The 19,983-nt window shown below is 44.1% G+C and overlaps 2 protein-coding genes and 1 non-coding gene across 5 annotated transcripts in view; 2 read left to right on the plus strand and 1 right to left on the minus strand.

The window, feature by feature from the left end:
* MROH8 (maestro heat like repeat family member 8) overlaps positions 1-5,766 on the minus strand; it is a 40,840-nt gene extending 35,074 nt beyond the window's left edge. For both annotated transcript variants that reach the window (XM_005896005.2, XM_005896004.2), the window contains exons 1-2: positions 5,480-5,766; positions 231-352 (exon numbers count right to left, since the gene is read on the minus strand). In XM_005896005.2, the coding sequence (XP_005896067.2) occupies positions 231-352; positions 5,480-5,766 (409 nt within the window). The remainder of the gene's footprint in view (positions 1-230; positions 353-5,479) is intronic.
* RPN2 (ribophorin II) overlaps positions 5,494-19,983 on the plus strand; it is a 54,480-nt gene continuing 39,990 nt past the window's right edge. For both annotated transcript variants that reach the window (XM_014478286.2, XM_005896006.3), the window contains exons 1-4: positions 5,494-5,626; positions 9,576-9,769; positions 19,075-19,170; positions 19,695-19,870. In XM_014478286.2, the coding sequence (XP_014333772.1) occupies positions 5,614-5,626; positions 9,576-9,769; positions 19,075-19,170; positions 19,695-19,870 (479 nt within the window). In that variant the 5' untranslated portion in view covers positions 5,494-5,613. The remainder of the gene's footprint in view (positions 5,627-9,575; positions 9,770-19,074; positions 19,171-19,694; positions 19,871-19,983) is intronic.
* LOC138990560 (small nucleolar RNA SNORA38) lies at positions 17,233-17,363 on the plus strand. The gene has a single exon (XR_011466691.1). It is a non-coding gene; the product is annotated as a small nucleolar RNA SNORA38 (small nucleolar RNA).

Raw genomic sequence — 19,983 nt, forward strand, 5'->3', positions numbered from 1 at the left:
TAGCACTTAGACTCTGTACAAGCCTTTAGGATGATGTTTCAGGACCAAGTTTAGATTTCTATATACCTAGAATAATATATCACCTCATTTTGCCAATCACATTCCAAGGTCCTAAAGTCAGGGACCAAATTCGCTGTCAAAATCTAGTTGACAGCTGGTCATCCTGAAACGTCACTTGACAAGAGATTCCCTGTTCCCAGCCCCACTCCTTTATCTTTCCCCCATTTCACCTGTAAGTTCAAGGCTACTTGGTTGCTTTTTAATATCCTCTAAGTTGCCCAGCTGCAAATCCACACTTCCTGAATCACTGTCAGAAGCATAAGGCATCACTATTTCTTCTCGACCACAGATCCTAGGAATGAAGAGGGGATTGGAAAAATTAGTTTTTCAGGACGGCTTCTGTCTCATCACTCAAGTGAAAGTTTAAATGTCCCCTTCTCAGAGAGGCATTTATTGATCACCAATCTACATTAAGTAGCTTCTCCCTACCCAGTCTCATATTTATTTGTTCATTTCTTGCATAGTTTTTAATTATTACCTACAATTATCAAGTTTATGTGTGTTTGTTTACTGACCATCTCCCATCAGACTATAAACTCCACGAGGGAAGAAATCTTGTTGATGTGGTCACAGTTGTATATTTGATATGGGCAGAGTAAAGGGACAAAGTAGGTGATTAAATAGGTAATCCCACTAAGGAATCATAAGTAATGGAAAAAGTACGGGAGACCCCTAAGTTAACAGTCACTCTAGAAAGCAGGTTTACTTACGACAAAACTAAGAACAAAGCTGAGCAACAAAACTGTGCAGCAGGGAACTTTCCTGGTGGTCCAGTGGTTAAGAATCCACCTTCCAATGCAGGGGATGCAGGTTCCATCCCTGGTCTGGGAACTAAGTTCCTACATGCTGCGGGGCAACTAAGCACATGTGTTGCAACTACAGAAGCCCTTGCAACCCAGCACGAGAAGCCCACTGACTGCAGCTAGAGGAGCCCCCATGCATAGCAACTAAAGAAAGTCCACACCCTGCATCGAAGATGCAGCACGGCAAAAAAAAAAAAAAACAACCACCACCAGAAACCTGTGCAATAGAAGCATGAGGTATACCCATGCACAAGAAAACAATAGGGGAATGAGACCCACATCCTGTCCAATGAGGTCGATGAGTTAATGATTCCTATTTCATGCTCCTCTGCACACACTAAAAAAGGGATAAGGTGACATTATACTGAAACCTGAGATGATTTACCATTTATGGTGTTCGTTACCATCTTTTTGCTCATTTTCACTGTACCATGACAGTCCCAGTTTGAACATGTAGAGATGAGAAAACTCCCCCACCTGATACAGAGGAAAAGGAGGAGCTGATGATGGAAGCTCGATGTCCACTAAAGAATGAGGGAGAAGGTGGTCTTCTCCCCCTCCCCACATTTCCTTTGAGTATAAAACTATAGGGCAGTATGTTCTGAGCCCTGCACCCTCCTGCCCATCTGCTTGTAAACCTCACAAGCATCCTATTCTAATAAATCACTTCTTATCTATAACATTGCCTCTCAGTCAATTCTTTCTGTGTTGAGACATAAAGAACTGGGGCTCTTTGGAGCCCCTGAAACATATTTCTGTGGTTTCATCCTCAGTACCTAACACATTGTCAGCCTCATGAGAAGTGAATGGATAGGTAAAAGATACTACTCCACTGATAAAAGAGACTGAGGCAGAACACTGCCCCTCTTTCAGCCCCCTTTACCCTTTCATACTTTTTCTTATCTCACAGTATCATCTATCATTCACTTATTAATGATATTGTATCATCATTATCCTTCTACTAAAATGTCTTGAATATTCATTGGAAGGACCAATGCTGAAGCTCCAATACTTTGGCCACCTGATGCGAAGAACTAACTCACTGGAAAAGACCCTGATGCTGGGAAAGATTGAAGGCAAAAGGAGCAGGAGGCGGAAGAGGGTGAGATGGTTAGATAGCATCACTGACTCAATGGAAATGAATTTAAGCAAACTCCAGGAGATAATAGAGGACAGGGGAGCCTGGTGTGCTGAAGTCCAAGGGGCTGAAAAGAGTGGGACATGACTTCAGTTCAGTTCAGTTCAGTCACTCAGTCTGACTCTTTTCAACCCCATGAATCGCAGCATGCCAGGCCTCCCTGTCCATCACCAACTCCCGGAGTTCACTCAGACTCACGTCCATCGAGTCAGTGATGCCATCCAGCCATCTCATCCTCTGTCGTCCCCTTCTCCTCCTGCCCCTAATCCCTCCCGGCATCAGAGTCTTTTCCAATGAGTCAACTCTTTGCATGAGGTGGCCAAAGTACTGGAGTTTCAGCTTTAGCATCATTCCTTCCAAAGAAATCCCAGGGCTGATCTCCTTCAGAATGGACTGGTTGGATCTCCTTGCAGTCCAAGGGACTCTAACAACAATAAACATGTAACTGAAACTTTAAAAGTGACTTATTTTCTGAATTAGATAATAATTTTCAAACACAACACAAATATTTTCAAGTTTCTGTGCTATTTATAATGTAAAATCTACAGATGAGATATATTTTTAAGTTTAATCTCGATTAACATTATCTCCAACATTAAATTTACTCAATAACAAAGCAATAAGTTAAGCCCTGGTTTGTAGCATTTGCTGACTCTATGGTACAAATATTCCATTTGCAGCCAAATCAAGCTACCAATGTTACTGGAAAGAGATGTGTTAGTAGCACAGCATGATATAATATTTCCACCATTCATATACAGTAGATACAAGCTACCACAAAAGCACAGACAATGGTAAAATAAAGGAAAATAATTAGGAAATGATGAATTTTGTTTTTAATATACTTTATTTCATTTTAAGTATATATAATTTAATTCTTCTAATATTTAACAACCAATTGCAAAATTCCCCTCACTTATATATTTTTTACTTAGGTGGCTTCCCTGGTGGCTCAGTGGGTAAAGTGTCTGCCTACAATGTGGGAGACCCGGGTTTGATCCTTGGGTTGGGAAGATTCCCTGGAGAAGGCAATGGCAACCCACTCCAGTACTCTTGCCTGGAAAATCCCATGGACTGAGAAGCCTGGTAGGCTACAGTCCATGGGGTCGAAAAGAGTCGGACATGACTGAGCGACTTTCCCTTCCCTTCATAGTTGATTTAGGGAGAAGGCAATGGCAACCCACTCCAGTACTCTTGCCTGGAAAATCCTGTGGGCGGAGGAGCCTGGTAGGCTGCAGTCCATGGGGTCACAAAGAGTTGGACTGAGCGACTTCACTTTCATTTTTCACTTTCGTGCATTGGAGAAGGAAATGGCAACCCACTCCAGTGTTCTTGCCTGGAGAATCCCAGGGACGGGGGAGCCTGGTGGGCTGCCGTCTATGGGGTTGCACAGAGTCGAACACGACTGAAGCGACTTAGCAACAGCTGCAGCATAGTTGATTTATGGGCTTCCCAGGTGGCACTAGTAGTAAAGAACACATCTTGACAATGCAGGAGGCATAAGAACCTCAGGTTCCATCCCTGGGTCAGGAAGATCCCCTGGAGGAGGGCATGGCAACCCACTCCAGTATTCTACCCTGGAGGGTCCCATGGACAGAAAAGCCTGGAGAGCTACAGTCAATGGGGTCACAAAGAGTTGGACATGACTGAAGCAACTTAGCATGTATGCACATATAGTTGATTTACAATGCTGCGTTAGTTTCTGGTGTACACCAACGTGAGAGAATATATAGATATATACAGAAAATATATTTTTTCTCATTCTTTTTCATTGGTTTACTATAGGATACTGAATACAGTTCCCTGTGCTATACAGTAGGACTTTTCAGTTCAGTTCAGTCGCTCTGTCGAGTTCTACTGTTTGCAACCCCATGGACTGCAGCACACCAGGCTACTCTGTCCATCACCAACTCCTGGAGCTTGCTCAAACTCATGTCTATCGAGTCAGTGATGCCATCTAACCATCTCATCCTCTGCTGTCCCCTTCTCCTCCTGTCTTCAATCCTTCCCAGCATCAGGGTCTTTTCCAATGAGTCAATTCTTGGCAGCAGGTGGCCAAAGTATTGGAGTTTCAGCTTCAGCATCAGTCCTTTCAATGAATATTCAGGACTGATTTCCTTTAGGATTGACTGGTTTGCTCTCCTTGCAGTCAGTCCAAGGGACTCTGAAGAGTCTTCTCCAACACCATAGTTCAAAAACATTAATTCTTCAGTGCTCAGCTTTCTTTATAGTCCAGCTCTCACATCCATACACGACTACTGGAAAAACCATAGCTTTGACTAGACAATTTGACTATTTCAAATTTGGCAATTTAAAAAAAGGCACCAGAGATCCAATTGCCAACATCCCAGTAGGACTTTGAGGTTTATCAAAATTTCTGAGAAAATTAACAGTTGACTCTCACAAGCCAGTTTGAGGCTTCAGCACACCACTGGTTGTCTTAGTATTGAGTTGGAGGAGTTCTTTATATATTCTAGATCAGTGCTGTCCATTAGAATATTCTGTGACAATGGAAATGTTCTATATGCTCTATAATTGTGCGCAGTTCAGTATCATCTCCACCAGCCACATGGGGCCACTGAATGTTTGAAATATGGCTAATACAAATGACAAACTGAATTTTTAATTTTAATTAAATTCAAATTAAAATATCCACATATTTAATGGCTAGTATACCATACAGTAGCACACGACCAAACAGAGAAAGAACTGACTCTTCCTTGTTTGGGACAGTAATAGACGGTAATATCCAGGACACTAATGATTGTAAAAGTTATATCGCATTCTGAATACTTTGTGTTCGTAACAGTTAAAAGCAGATTATAGTCAGACTGTCCCGGTTAACATTTTTAAATTTTCTTCTCTATAAAATGGAAATATTAATAGTACATATCTCACAGACTGGGGATGAGCAGTGAATGAAACAAAGTATATGGAGCGTTTAGTACGCTGTCTGGCTATCCCGTAAACGTTGAATAATCTGAGTTACCTAATTAATAAATTCTTAGACGAGTCACTTCCATTGGGATTTATATTCTCCTCACACAAAAGTATGCAGATCGGTTTAAAAGTAACTTATAAGTCAGTTACTAACAACCGAAACAATCTTCAGGGAAAGCTGCTATAATTTTCTTATTAAAAAAAAAAAAACAAACCCGCAAACCGCTCAAATGTTGCCGGCCCTTTTCCACCGGACCCTTTCCATTCCTTTAAAATCGGCCGGGTTGCAGAGAGACGACTGAGTGACACTGCGACCGACCAATCACAGGAGGCCCCGTCTCGGGCCCACCCCTGAGGCCTTGTCCAACCGCCTGCCGGTGCCTTCCGGAATGGGACCGTTGCAAGGAGGTCGGTTCCAAGTGGGCCGGGGCGCGGGGGAGAGGAAGCGGACCTGTACGCGCGGGCCGTGGCGCACTGCGCGCTCAACACTGTGCAGCTGGTGAGCGCCGCCCTGCCCAGCGGAACGGCGGGGACTGACCTGTGCCTGGAGCCCATCCCAGCACACGGGGTCTGCCGCGAGTCCCCGGCGTCCCCTCCGGAGCCCTTTTGGAGCCACCTTCTCGAGCGGAAGTCCGCCTGCGGCTCGGGCCCTGGTGGGACCTGCTCGGAGGAATGGCGCTGCCGGGTGAGGCGTTGCGCAGGGCTCGACAAGGGAGTCCCGCGGCCCACACGCCTTGGCGAGTGGGCCGTCGCCCGCGGGGGGCTAGTGCTGGCCATTCGGGGGCCGGCCAGGAGTGGTCCTCTTCCCCTGCGGGGCAGGGGCATGAGCTCGGGCTCTTTGGGGGTCCGGCGTCTGAGGGGGGGCTGGCCTGGCCAGCAGTTGGGACTGCGGGCGAGTGGAGGAGAGGGTGGCGGTCGGTACGGCGCGGGCTACGGGTCCCCCCGAGACCCAGTCGGGAACCGCAGCCGCGGAAACCCGCGGTCTGGCTTCACCCATTCATTTGACTCGCGCCGGCTTCCGGGCCAGGTGGCCTAAGAGTGAGCTTTTGGCTAAATCGTCCTTTGGACCATAGTTTCCTGTTCAGTGAAAGGGGTTAGAAAATCACACCTCTTTGAGAACTTACGAGCGTGAGTTCTGAAGTTAAGATGTCTCCGGGTACAAACTTGCAGTCTGCCACGTTTTCGTAAAGTGACCCTGTGCAAGTTACTTAACTCCTCTGCACCTCAGTTTCTCATCTGTTAAATAGGTTAGTCTCGTAAATTACAATGGGAGTTAAATGAGACCATCTCCCTGCATAGTGTAGAACAGTGCGCGGCATCAGTAAGCACTCAGTAAACTGAACTATATTGCCAGGTATTGAGAGGACACTGCAGGATGCAACCTCGTGTAGTCTCACAGCAACTTGGGAAATGTGTACTATTTTATTATTTCCACTTGACAGACGGAATCTCAGAGAAGACAGGTAACTTGCCCAAGGTAACAATGAATAAATCTGTGGGCTCACTGCTCCATTATTTGACAGGTTGAAGATAATAGAGTTCCTGCAGTTTGATTCTCAACTAGTTAACCTGTCTTAGGGCAGGTAACTATTTCTGAGACTCAGTTTCTTTGTCTGTAAAGTGCACAGACTAGGGTATTGTGAGGATTTAATGACTAAAGGCACACAGAGTTCTTTTGTATTGTGTGGGCATACCAGGCACGTGTTAAGTGCTCAGATTACAGTCCCCAAAGATGTAATATCATTAATATCGTTGATATGAGGTGGGAATATCAGGACACTAGCACAAGTGCTGTGTTAGAGGAACTTGCAGTCTAGCTGGGAAAATGCTGGTCATAGTTTCTAGATCTTAATGTACTGAGTACATGCATGAATTCAAGGCACTGGGTCAGCATTAGTATCTGGATCCCTCTTTTACATCTTTACACGTATCAGCAATTCTAATTGAGTTCTAGCCAACTGGTCCCCTGGTTTAGACCACCACCATCTTTTTTCTTGAGGTATGGCTGTGGTCTCCTGATTGGTGTCTCTTTTTCTATCCTTATGCTATGCTAAGTCACTTCAGTCGTGTCCGACTCTGTGCGACCCCATAGACGGCAGCCCACCAGGCTCCCTCGTCCCAGGGATTCTCCAGGCAAGAACACTGGAGTGGGTTGCCATTTCCTTCTCCAGTGCATGAAAGTGAAAAGTAAAAGTGAAGTCACTCAGTTGTGTCCAACTCTTAGCGACCCCATGGATTGCAGCCTAACAGGCTCCTCCGTCCATGGGATTTTCCAAGCAAGAGTACTGGAGTGGGGTGCCATTGCCTTCTCCGGTTCTATCCTTGCTCCTCTGTAATCTCAGCACAGTATTGTTTGTTCTCAACACAAAGTTCCTGTTAAAATGTAAAACAGATCACTCCTCTGCTCAAAATTTTCTCAATAAAAGCCAGAGTGCCCATAGGGTCGTCCAGGTTTGACCTTTGCTGTGTCTGTCACCTTGTCCTACTTCTCACCCCTTGCTTAATCCTCTCCAGCCATGTCCTCCTGTCTCTGTACTTGCTTTTCTTCTTGGGATAGTTTCCCTCTGGATATCTTCATGACTTTCTCCCTCTTTTCCCTCAGGTTTATACATAATATCTCTATTTCTTAGTTAGGCCTTCAGAGGCTGCCATGTTTAAAGTTGCAGCTCTTCCCAGATATCCCTTATGTTCTTTATTTTTCTCCACAGCACTTTTCACCTTCTAAGATGATGAATAATGTTTCTTAGTTTTTTTGTGTCATGTCTTTTCCCAGTAGAGTGTAAGTTCCATGAGGTTAGGGGTTTTTGTTCCGTTTCATGTTGTATTAACACCAAAGATAGTTCTTGGTACATAGTAGTTATTCAGAAACATTTGATGAATGATGATCCACATTACAGATCTCTTTCTAGTTTTTTTAAAGAGCTTTCACATTCTTTAGGTTATTTAATACACACCAGGGCTTAAGTAGCACGAACACTCATATCCCTAATGTAGGCATCCCTTCATCAACATTCTCCCAAAAATAGTGGAGTGAGAACTCTAGATGGACCTGGATATGAGTCCAAGATTGGCTGTGTCTAAAGGCTGTTCTGGTTGTCTTTCTTATTTGTAAAATACCTTTCTTAAGGGGTTCTAGTTCAAACTGAAGTAGACGATATAGGCAAAGGGGAATTAATTATAAATGTTAACCTTGTGATTATTGTTACTTGGAAGGCAGACTGTTCATGAAGCTGCCTGTTTGAAAGGATTTTATTCCAATGAAAAGTAGAAATGTTCGACTCCTGGCATTTCCCTCTGTCCCCTGGGGCATAATAGATGAGGACTGATTTTTTTTTTCCCATTTATTCAGCAAATATTAGTTCAGTACTACCATGTGCAAGGCTTGGAAATACTGGGATGAATAAAAGCAACAGCCTATCCTCGTGGAGCTTATAGTTTAGCAGAGGAATCAGACATTACTAAATTTAGTTGTAAAAAATACTACATAGAATTGTAAGTTGCTTTGAGAAATATAGAAACAACAACAATAATGTAAAAGAAGGAGTAGTAACCCTTATTTATATACATGCCACTATATATACATTATATATATACACTATATATATACATATATATATACACTAGATATACATTATATATATACACTAGATATACATTTATATACATGCCACTAAGATACTCTAACTTAATGCATGTAATCCTAACAACCCTGAGGTAGATACTGGTATTATCCCACTTGAGGAAACTGAGGCACAGACTGGTCACATTGTAACTGCCATGGCCACCTGGCTAAAAAGTGACAGAGCTGAGATTTAAACCTGGCCCCAGACACCTTGTGTTTCACCATAGAACTGGGACCCCATCCAGAGGAGGGCTGCTGGGGGGCTTCTTAAGGAAGAGATGCTGCTGCTGCTATGTTGCTTCAGTCGTGTCTGACTCTGTGCGATCCCATAGATGGCAGCCCACCAGGCTCCCCCGTCCCCGGGATTCTCCATGCAAGAACACTGGAGTGGGTTGCCATTTCCTTCTCCAATGCATGAAAGTGAAAAGTCAAAGTGAAGTCGCTCAGTCGTGTCTGACTCTTAGCGACCCCATGGATTGCAGCCTACCAGGCTCCTCCGTCCATGGGATTTTCCAGGCAAGAGTACTGGAGTGGGGTGCCATTGCCTTCTCCAAAGGAAGAGATACTTGACCTGAAATCTGAAAGTTGAAATTAAGCAGGAGAAGACATGCCAAAGAGCTGGGTAGGAAAGAACACGACTCGTTAGAGGAACGGAGAGGAGGGCAGAGAGCCACAGATGAAAGAGTGGAGGAAGAGATCCCACTGGGAAACAGGCAAGGCCACGTGAGGACTCGGGTTTGGATTTGTCCTAGGAGGCATTGGAGCTACAAACATACCTGAGACAGGAATGGCATGATGAGCCCCTTGCTTTAGATGCCCAGAAGCTGCTGGGAGAACTGTCATTCAAATAGTTGAAGACTGTGCCCAGCGGTTCCCCAGGTGGAACCTCCCATTTCCTCACCCTTCCTTACATGACTTGGTTCCCAGACCTTGGTGCGCCTCATCATTGGAACTGTGTATAAAAGTTTGAATAGTGTGGAGTGTATTTATTTAACAATCATTTCCCCCTAAGGTTCAAGCACTGTCTTCCTGTTGGCCCTGACAATCATAGCCAGCACCCAGGCTTTGACGCCTACTCACTACCTCACCAAGCATGACGTGGAGAGACTGAAAGCCTCTCTGGACCGCCCTTTCACAAGTTTGGAGTCTGCTTTCTACTCCATCGTGGGACTCAGCAGCCTTGGTGCCCAGGTGCCAGATGTAAAGGTGAGATCACTTTTGCCCTGGTGGCCTCATTCCCTCACTGTCTTCCTTTTGTTTACTTCAAACCTAACTCTTGCTTATTTGAGAATACCCAAGGCTAAGCCAATATCATAACTATTTATATCAATCTGACAGATCCTCTTTTTTCTCCTGAATGACTAATGTATGTTAGTACCATGCCGGGTGTTTAGTAAAGTATAAAGAAGACCAAGTCATAAATCCTTTAGGAACTTTCTGTAGCTTTTATTGAAACTTTTACAGTGAGGCTGGGGTTTCCTGGTAGCTCAGACGGTAAAGAATTACGGAGATCGCAGTTTGATCTCTGGGTGGGGAGGATCCCCTGGAGAAAGGAATGGCAACCGACTCCAGTGTTCTTGCCTGGAGAATCCCATGGGCAGAGGAGTCTCACGGGCAACAGTCCATGGGTGGCAAAGAGTCGGACACGACTGAGTGACTTCCATTTCATTTCACTTCACTTACAGTGAGGGTATACTTGTTAAGTGCCCCGTGTGTGTGGCTAATAAATATTAAAGGAATTCAAGATGGGGAGCATTCACTTTTATTAAACACTGACAGTTACAGCATCAGGCAATTCTGATACATTTTTTGGATCTTTGATGAGGAAAAATGCATCATGACTGAAACCTTTCCTGGATTTAGGAAAAGTCTTAAATTGTGAATTTACAGTTTATTTATTACAGCAACATGGACAGCCTAGGGTAGGGAATCAGGGCCAGGTTTCTCACATAAGCCTTGTGTCTCAGTTTCCTATAGTTGTGTAACAAATTACTGTGAACTTAGGGATTTAAAACAACACTGATTTATGAATGGATAGTTCTGTAGGTCAGAAGTCCAGACAGGCTTGGCAGAGCTGTCTGCTTAGTGTCTCATAGGTCCCTTTGAAGATATTGGCCAGGCTTGGCTCTTAACCGTAGGCTCTTCAGGTTGTTGGCAGAATCCAGTTTCTTGTGGTCGTGGGTCTGAGGTCCCCATTTTCTCGCTGTCAAGCCAAGGGCTGCTGTCCACTCCTCACGACCATCTCCTTTCTTTTCATCTTGCCCTGTCCCCACTTAGGTGAGTCATGGCATGTTGAGTCCTTGCTCTTCAAATCTCTCTGACCTCCTCTTCTGCTACCAGTTGGAGAAAACTCTCTGCAATTAAAAGGGCTTACCTTTTAGGTCAGGCCTACCTGGAAAATCTCTAAATTTTAAGGTCTGCTGTTTGGGGGCTGTAATTACACCTAAAAAAAATCCCTTCATAGCAATTCTTAGGTTAGTGTTCAAATATATAATCAATGGATGGAAATCTGACAATGACATCTTTAGAATGCTGCCTTTCTTATACTAGCATGGAAATGGCCCCACATTTAAATGGTTTATGACTAAAGTTTATTTTTCACTTGTATTATAATATGGCCATCAACAGTCAGCTGGGGCTTTGCTTCATATTCTTCAGGCTAAGATTTAGCCTGATGGAGTAGTCTCTTTCTGGACTGTTGTAGAGATGAAAGCATAACTTTTACAACTTCTCTTCAGAAGAGATACTTGCCACTTGTTTTTTCTTTCTCATTTCTTTGCCTAAAGCAAGTCTGGTAGCCATGCCTGGATTCAACAGATCAGGGCAATGTAATCTTCAGAGGACACTGCAATTTAGGGAGCGGTAACCCCACTCCAGTACTTTTGCCTGGAAAATCCCGTGGATGGAGGAGCCTGGTGGGCTGCAGTCCATGGGGTCGCTAGAGTCGGACACGACTGAGCGACTTCACTTTCACTTTTCACTTTCATGCATTGGAGAAGGAAATGGCAACCCACTCCAGTGTTCTTGCCTGGAGAATCTCAGGGACGGGAAGCCTGGTGGGCTGCCGTCTATGGGGTCACACAGAGTTGGACACGACTGAAGCGACTTAGCAGCAGCAACGTGTCCAGTTAGCGGCTCACTCCCTTTGCCAAGGCCTGTCTTGGCATCCTCCTGGACTCTCACATCCTTTGTATCTTTAACAGTCTCCCTCTGCCCCCATCTTTTACTTGTCAACTTGTCCTGGAGAATTTTCCACATTCTGCCTTTGATTGATTATATCCTCATGTTGTTTTTGAACATCTTTTCTTAACTCTTGGATTCTTATAAACAGATAATTCTTGAGGCTTATTTATATTCAGAGTCAGTTTGTAGGCAGTGCTGTGTACTTCCTATTAGTGGATGCATGATACCTGATTGTTTCATTTTTAGTTATGATAAAATTAGATTCACGTGTTGTAACACTAGTCTATCTCTTGTACACAGTATATAGCAGGGATTTGTTTTTTCATCTATTCTGACAATCTCAGTCTCTTAGTTGGGGATTTAGTTCATTTATATTTTTTGTAACTATGCTGTTGGATTTAAGTCTACCATTTTGTTATTTTCTATTTGTCTATCCATCCTTTCCTCTTCCTTTCCTTTCTTAGTTTGAATCTTTTTTTTAAAAATAGTTTATCTCTTTTATTGACTTTTTGCTTACTTAGCATTTTAGCAGTTGATCTAGAGATTGTAATAAACATCTTTTTTAAAAAAACTTAATATTTAATTGGCTGTACTGGGTCTTGGTTGCTGCGTGTGGGCTTTCTCTAGTTGTGGCATGTGGGGGCTACTCTAGCCTGGTGGACAGGCTTCTCGTTGTGGAGGCTTCTCTTACTGGTGAGCACAGGTTTCAATAGCTGCAGCTCATGGGCTCTAGGCTTAGTATTTGTGGCCTGGGCTTGGTTGTTCTGTGGCATATGGAATCTTCTGGACCAGGGATCGAACCCATGTCCCCTGCATTGGCAGGTGAATTCTCAACCACTGGACCACCAGGCAAGTCCCTGTAATATGCATCTTAACTTATTACAGTATATTTTGAATTATTTTGCTGCATCATGAGTAAGGAAAGGACCTTATAACAAAATATTTCTCTTCAAACTCCCATCATTTGTACTACTGTCATACTTCTTACTTTTTTTCAAGGATCACAGCCTTGTGCTGTCTGGTGTCTCAACATCTCATTTTGTTCAGTTTTATAGTTATATGTGGCAGTTTAATATTTTGATTCCGTCCTGGTCAAAATAGGTAGTCCCAGTTGATGTCTTGGAGTCCATTGCAATTTTTTTTTTTTTTTTTTTTTGATGCTTAAAATGTTCCATTTTTGCCAGTGGGCCAGAATGTTTCTGTATGTGTGTGTTTTTGTGAACTGGTAGTCTTTGAGAATTTCTGATGTCCTTGGTTTATCTTTCCTGGCTGGGACTAGAATCAGTAATTGCTACTATCTATTGAATATCTGATATATGCCAGATACACTGGACATGTTATCTTGAGTGTTGTTAATTCTCAGTTTAGTTCAGTCGCTCAGTGGTGTCCGACTCTTTGTGACCCCATGGACTGCATCACGCCAGGCCTCCCTGTCCATCACCAAGTCCTGGAGTTTACTCAAACTCATGTCCATCGAGTCGGTGATGCCATCCTACCATCTCATCCTCTGTCGTCCCTTTCTCCTCCCACCTTCAATCTTTCCCAGCGTCAGGGTCTTTTTTGGATGAGTCAGTTCTTCCCATCAGGTGGCCAAAGTATTGGAGTTTCAGCTTCACCATCAGTCCTTCCAATGAATATTCAGGACTGATTTCCTTTAGGATGGACTGGTTGGATCTCCTTGCAGTCCAAGGGACTCTCCAGAGTCTTCAACATCACACACAGTTCAAAAGCATCAATTCTTCGGTGCTCAGCTTTCTTTGTAGTCCAACTCTCACATCCATACATGACTACTGGAAAAACCATAGCCTTGACTAGACGGACCTTTGTTGGCAAAGTGATGTCTCTGTTTTTTAAGATGCTGTCTAGGTTGGTCATAACTTTTCTTCCATGGAGCAAGTGTCTTTTAATTTCTTGGCTGCAGTCACCATCTGCAGTGATTCTGGAACCCAAAAAAGTAAAGTCTGTCACTTTCCACTGTTTCTCCATCTATTTCCCATGAAGTGATTGGACCAGATGCCATGATCTTAAAGTTTTCTGAATGTTGAGTTTTAAGCCAACTTTTTCACTCTCCTCTTTCACTGTCATCAAGAGGCTCTTTAGTTCTTCTTCACTTTCTGCCATAAAGGTGGTGTCATCTGCATATCTGAGGTTATTGATATTTCTCCTGGCAATCTTGATTCCAGCTTGTGCTTCTTCCAGCCCAGCGTTTCTCATAATGTACTCTGCATAGAAGTTAAATAAGCAGGGTGACAATATACAGCCTTCACGTACTCCTTTTCCTATTTGGAACCAGTCTGTTGTTCCATGTCCAGTTCTAATTGTTTCTTCCTCACCTGCATACAGAGTTCTCAAGAGGCAGGTCAGGTGGTTTGGTATTCCCATCTCTTTAAGAATTTTCCAGTTCTTAATTCCATATGGTCAGAAACATTTTCCTATAATAGAGGAGAAAACATAAGTTCAGAAAGGGTAGGAAAATTGCCCTGTGTCTGCCAACCATCATCTGAATAATGGCTCCTAGGGTCAAATCCAGCTTGAAGTCTGTTAACTGTAAATAAAAGTTTACTGGAACACAACTAGACCCATCATTTGTATATTGCTTATGGCTACTTTTACACTTTAACAGTAAAGTTGAGTAATTACTAAAGGGAGTTATCTGGCCCCCAAAGCCTATTTATTCTCTGACCCTTTGTAGAAAATTTGCTAATCCCTGCTGTATGAGAGCTGCACTTTTTCAGAAATTCAAATATCTTCCTGATAGCTATTATTTGTTCCTGCCTGGTATTTCTGTGTGTGACTGTTGAAACTAACTTTCCTCATGTTGTTGTAAACCCTCTAGGTCAAGGTACCGCCTGATAAAATTAGTTTTACTCAAAAGAAAGTGCACAAGCAGCAGAGTCGTTAGCCCAAGCTTTTGATCTTGGCTCCATCTCGGTAAAATGGGAGTTATGATGCCTTTCTCCTGGGATCATTGAAAAGATAATGTGAAATCATGTTATGCCTGATAGGTAACAGGCCCATGAAAGGCCCTTTGATTGTTAACTATTGTTATAATTAATATTTTAAAACGTTTGCTTTTATAATTTTGCTTTTGATAATTTATTCATGAGAGTTCAGACGGGGCTGGTGTAGATACTGTATGGACAGCCCATGGTGTCTGTAAAGAGCCTGGGAAGAGAGAGAGCAGTTGAGAGGCATAGAGTGGAGCAATCTTGACCAGCAGAGGTTTTGTACCATCAAGTATAGGAGAGAAAATGGGGATTATTAGGTTAATTTTACATTTTGGATTTGAATGCAGATGAGAGGTTTCTACTGATGGATTTCAAACATTTGTGGGACCATAGCATTCAGTCCAGGGGCCTCCTGGAAGAGTGGGGTGGTCTTACTCTAACTTGAATGATGTCTTTTTTTTAAAAAGATTTATTTCTATATTTTTTGGCTGTGCTGGGTCTTTGTTGCTGCATGCGGGCTTTCTCTAGCTGTGGTGTGCAGGCCTCTCGTTGCGGTGGCTTCTCTTGTGGAGCGCAGGCTGTAGGCAAGTGGCTTCAGTAGTTGTAGTTCATGGACTCTAGAGTGCAGGCTCAGTAGTTGTGGTGCACGGGCCCAGTTGCCCTGCGGCATGTAGGATCCTTCCTCCCAGACCAGGGATTGAACCCAACAAGTCCCTGCACTGACAGGCAGATTCCTAACCACCAGACCACCAGGGAAGCCCAGAACGCTACGTTTTAATCTGTCTCATGATTTGGAGCTGCATGTGGATTTAGATTGAACTCTTGCCCCTGCGGGTGTTCTCTGCTGATGTCACAAGTTCGAGTGGATGTTGGCCCAGGCTGAAGGTATAGGCTAAAGCCATCCAGACAGCTGCAGTGCACTGTGATTCGGGGGTAATTGTGTGATTCAGTTCATTTGCTTAGTCATGTCCGACTCTTTGCGATTTCATGGACTACAGCACACTAGGCTTCCCTGTCCATCACTAACTGCCAGAGCTTGCTAAAACTCAAGTCCATCGAGTCAGTGATGCCATCCAGCTGTCTCATTCTCTGTCATCCCCTTCTCCTCCTGCCTTCAATCTTTCCCAGCATCAGGTCTTTTCAAATGAGTCAGTTCTTCCCATCAGGTGGCCAAAGTATTGGAGTTTCAGCTTTAGCATTAGTCCTTCCGGTGAGTAATTCAGGACTGATTTCCTTTAGGATTGAGTGGTTTGATCTCCTTGCAGTCCAAGGGACTCTTGAGAGTCTTCTGCAACACCACAGCTAATTGTGTGATTGGTGGTGGTGGTGGTTTAGTCGCTAAGTCGTGTCCTACTCTTGGGACCCCATGGACTGTAGCCTGCCAGGCTTCTCTGTCCATGGGATTCTCCAGGCAAGAATACTGGAGTGGGTTGCCATTTCCTTCTCCAAATTGTACAGTTAGCTGTGCCTTTTTGTTCCTAATTCAGTGGTTGGCTTCAAGATCTTGACTTACCGCACCACCGAGGGACCTGTGCTGCTTACCGAACCTTTCAGAATCTTTGTTTTCTCATCTGTAACATGGAGATAGTTACAGTACAGCTCACAGCTGATGGATGTAGGGTGGTTAGCATGATGATGGCAGGTAATACGTGTGTAATCAGTATTAGCTCTTGATGGTACTATTATGTAATAGTGGTAGTTCATGTACATTGATGTTTTATTTTTTTTATCAAACTGCCATCCGCATTGCTTAATGCCTACTGAACAAAAGGTGTTCCACAAATATTTGTTGAATGAATGAATTGTAAACTTTAGCGTAATAGAAATGAAAACTCTCTAAATGTGCCTCTTAATCAGAAAATAAATGGCTTAATCACATATTTCATTCTTCTAATCACTTACGAAACATGCTGTGGTGAGGGTGTGATGTGTACATTGTAAGCCGTGGAAGGAAGGGAGTTGTATGGATGTTTAGGAGCTGGTGGATTTCCTTATTAGAGATGCACATTAAATAAACCAGTTGAGAAAGAGTCTCTGTTACTGCCACTTCCATGTAGTGGGGTGTGTCCTGCTCAGCTGTCGTTGCTTTCAGTGAGTAGGGAGAACTCCCTCAGTTCTGTTAGATCCACTGAGTTGGTTGCTGTCATAGATAGATCATTAGGGGAGATTTTGGTTATTTTGTCATAACAGATTCAACAGGAAAACAGAGGAATGGGGTTGAGTAAGTATGAGAGGAGAGCACAGCTCTGGGAACAGTGGAGTGTGGAATAAGAGTTGATTTTAGGTGTTAATGAAGAATGAACATCTTTCATTTCAGTGTTAAGTACTGTATATGTAGGGCTTCCCAGGTGACTCCTTGGTAAAGAATCTGCCTGCCAATGCAGGAGATGCAGGTTCGATCCCTGAATTGGGAAGATCCCCTGGAGGAGGAAATGGCAACCCACTCCAGTATTCTTGCCTCCATATTCATGGAATTTTCCCCAAGAGGGGCCTGACAGGCTGTGGTTCGTGGAGTCAAAGAGAATGGAGCGTGCATGACCCTCCTACAAAGGCGTGTCTGTGGTTTCCTGTCTTTAGACACGTAAGAATTGGAGGCAAACAAATGTGGATTTGGAGAAATCTGGGGCCAGCTTCCTTCCTGCAGGCTCAAGATCGACCATCCCACATAGGAAAAAAAGCAAAAACAAGCTGCTGACATTTTGAGCTTTGAAATCACAGACAGCTGGTAGATCTGTCTCTGCAAAGCAAGTATAGTAGGCATGATGCTGGCTTCACACAGGAATAGGTCGTTTTTGTAGTCCCTAGAAAGGTTGTATAGCTCAGACTGGAGCCAGGCTGCCTGGGTCTGAATTCCAGTTCCTTCATTAAGAGCTGAGTGACCTTATGCCCCAGTTTTCTTATCTGTAAAATTCAGGTAATAGGAGGACCTAGTGCATAGATCCTCTTACTAAAGGAGAAATGCTTATACAGCACTTGTCAACACTGCTTGCCTCATTTTAAGTGCTCAAAAAGTGCTAACAATGACCATAGTCATTTGGGGCTTTGGATGTTGTTCTATTGTTAAAGCACCAGATGGCGACAAAGCACACAGCAATTACCCACATTCTGCTGAAAGGATTTCTTGAATAGATTGTTTTCTTCTTCAAATCCTTTTTAGATGTGTTGAACCTGACTTAGCTTTGGAGACATCTGAGTGAAGACATTGCCATTTATTAGCTTTGTAACCTTCATGAGGTTACCTACCAATGCTGAACCTCAGTTTCTTACTCTGTTCACTGGGGATGATAATACCTGCCACAGGGTCCTCATGTTCATTAAGAGGAAGAGCATCATAAACACCCTGCACAGGTTATGCCAGAGCAGGTGTCAGTGGGAGTGACCACCTTTCCTTTCCTTACTTCCAGCTTCAGAAGGACTGTGTGTGTGTATGCTTAGTTGCTTAGTCATGTCCAGCTCTTTGTGACCCCATGCACTGTAGCCCACCAGGCTCCTCTGTTCATGGGATTCTCTAGGCAAGAATACTGGCGTGGGTAGCCATTCCCTTCTCCAGGTGAGGGTCTTCGCAACCCAGGAATCAAACCCAGGTCTTCTGCTTTGCAAGCAGATACTTTACCAACTGAGCCACCAGGGAAGCCCTAGAGTTGCTCTTTCTATGAAGTTAGCATTTGGGAGTAATATAGCTTCCTGTGAAAAATATCTGTTTAAAAACTGAAATCTTGTGTGGCTGGTTCTTTAAGCCATCATAGATTGCTCAGAATTTTATTCATCATTCAAAAAAGTGCGACCAAGCAACGTCTTGAGAATCCATCCAATTGCTCTTCCCTTACCTTTGACAGAGCTCTCATTGCTGTAGCCCTTGGCAGTTTGGAAACAACCAGACCCTAACCCCTCTCCAAGTAGGCCTGGGTCCTAGGTCGAAAGGAAAGGCAGTAGCGGCCCTGAGGCCAGTAAGGCGCCAGTCATGTCTCACACACTCCCGCAGCCTGCTCCTTCCTGGGCAGTAACGCTAGAAGCTAGGAATGTCTTGGCAAGGCTCGCAAAGGGCAGAGCAGAATCTCGGCCGTGATTCTGCAATATCGGGCCTCTGAGCAGTTCTGGAGCTCTCCCCTTGTAGAAGCTAACACGGTCCTTCCAAAGAAAGGCTTGCAAACACACGCCGGTTTGCTGCCTCTTCTTCCCCAAAAGAGGCTCCCCCCATCCTGTGAACTCTTACTTCCAGGCCTGGGGGGAAAGCGCTTCCTGGAGGTCTTTTCTCAGGGGCTGTTTCCCCTGAGCTGGGGCTGTGGTTCAGTTCAGTCCAGGTCAGTCGCTCAGTCTTGCGTACACTTGACCCAGTCATCGTGTGTATCACCACTTACCATTGATTTTCCCTCTGTTTAGAAAGCGTGCACCTTCATTAAATCAAACCTTGATCCCAGCAATGTGGATTCCCTTTTCTACGCCGCTCAGTCCAGCCAGGCCCTCTCAGGGTGTGAGGTGAGTCCAGCTTCTTCACGTTTGTGTTTACTTTAAACTGTCAAGTCCTTTTTTGAAGACAGGTGGTCACGTGAGACTTTTCTTTTTAGCAGGGAGACTATTGGAATTCCATTCTTGTGGGGTTTTTTTTTTTTCTTAAAGAGATGGACTTGGTTTATGTTTCCCAAGTTTTCACTTTTTGTGAATTTTTAAGTAATTTCTTCCTTGAGTTGCCTCTCTTCTGGGAAGTCCTGCTTTTTTTCTTATAGTCTCCCTTTAACATTTCAAAATGTTTAAAGTGAAAACGCCACATTTCTAGAAATCTATTTTTTTGATCACAGGAGAACCCTATCAGTAGGCTAGTAACTTGCCAGAATATTTTCAAAAGTGTTGTGCTGAGGTTTCCCAGATATTTAATTCTGGCTTCTGAGATGTTGAAGACAGTGATCGAGGACCAAGTGGGTGATATGATTGTGGTAATTGCTCTGCCTGCCGCAGGCGGCCCTCACCTGTTCTAAACTCTGTGTCTGCCTGTCCTTTCTTAGATCTCTATTTCAAATGAGACCAAAGACCTGCTACTGGCAGCTGTGAGCGAAGACTCTTCGGTGGCCCAGATCTACCATGCAGTGGCAGCCCTCAGTGGCTTTGGCCTCCCCTTGGCTTCCCAGGAAGCGCTCGGTGCCCTTACTGCCCGTCTCAGCAAGGAGGAGACCGTGCTAGCGTAAGTCCGCATCTCAAGCGCTTCTCAGGCTGCTTCCCCGAGAGGCTTCATCCGCTGGTTCCACAGGTGTTGTCTGGGCACCTGCTGTGCTCCAGGTGCTCTGTCGGCACTGC

The sequence above is a fragment of the Bos mutus genome, chromosome 13, assembly GCF_027580195.1.
Source record: "Bos mutus isolate GX-2022 chromosome 13, NWIPB_WYAK_1.1, whole genome shotgun sequence".
Taxonomy (NCBI): Eukaryota; Metazoa; Chordata; class Mammalia; order Artiodactyla; family Bovidae; genus Bos; species Bos mutus.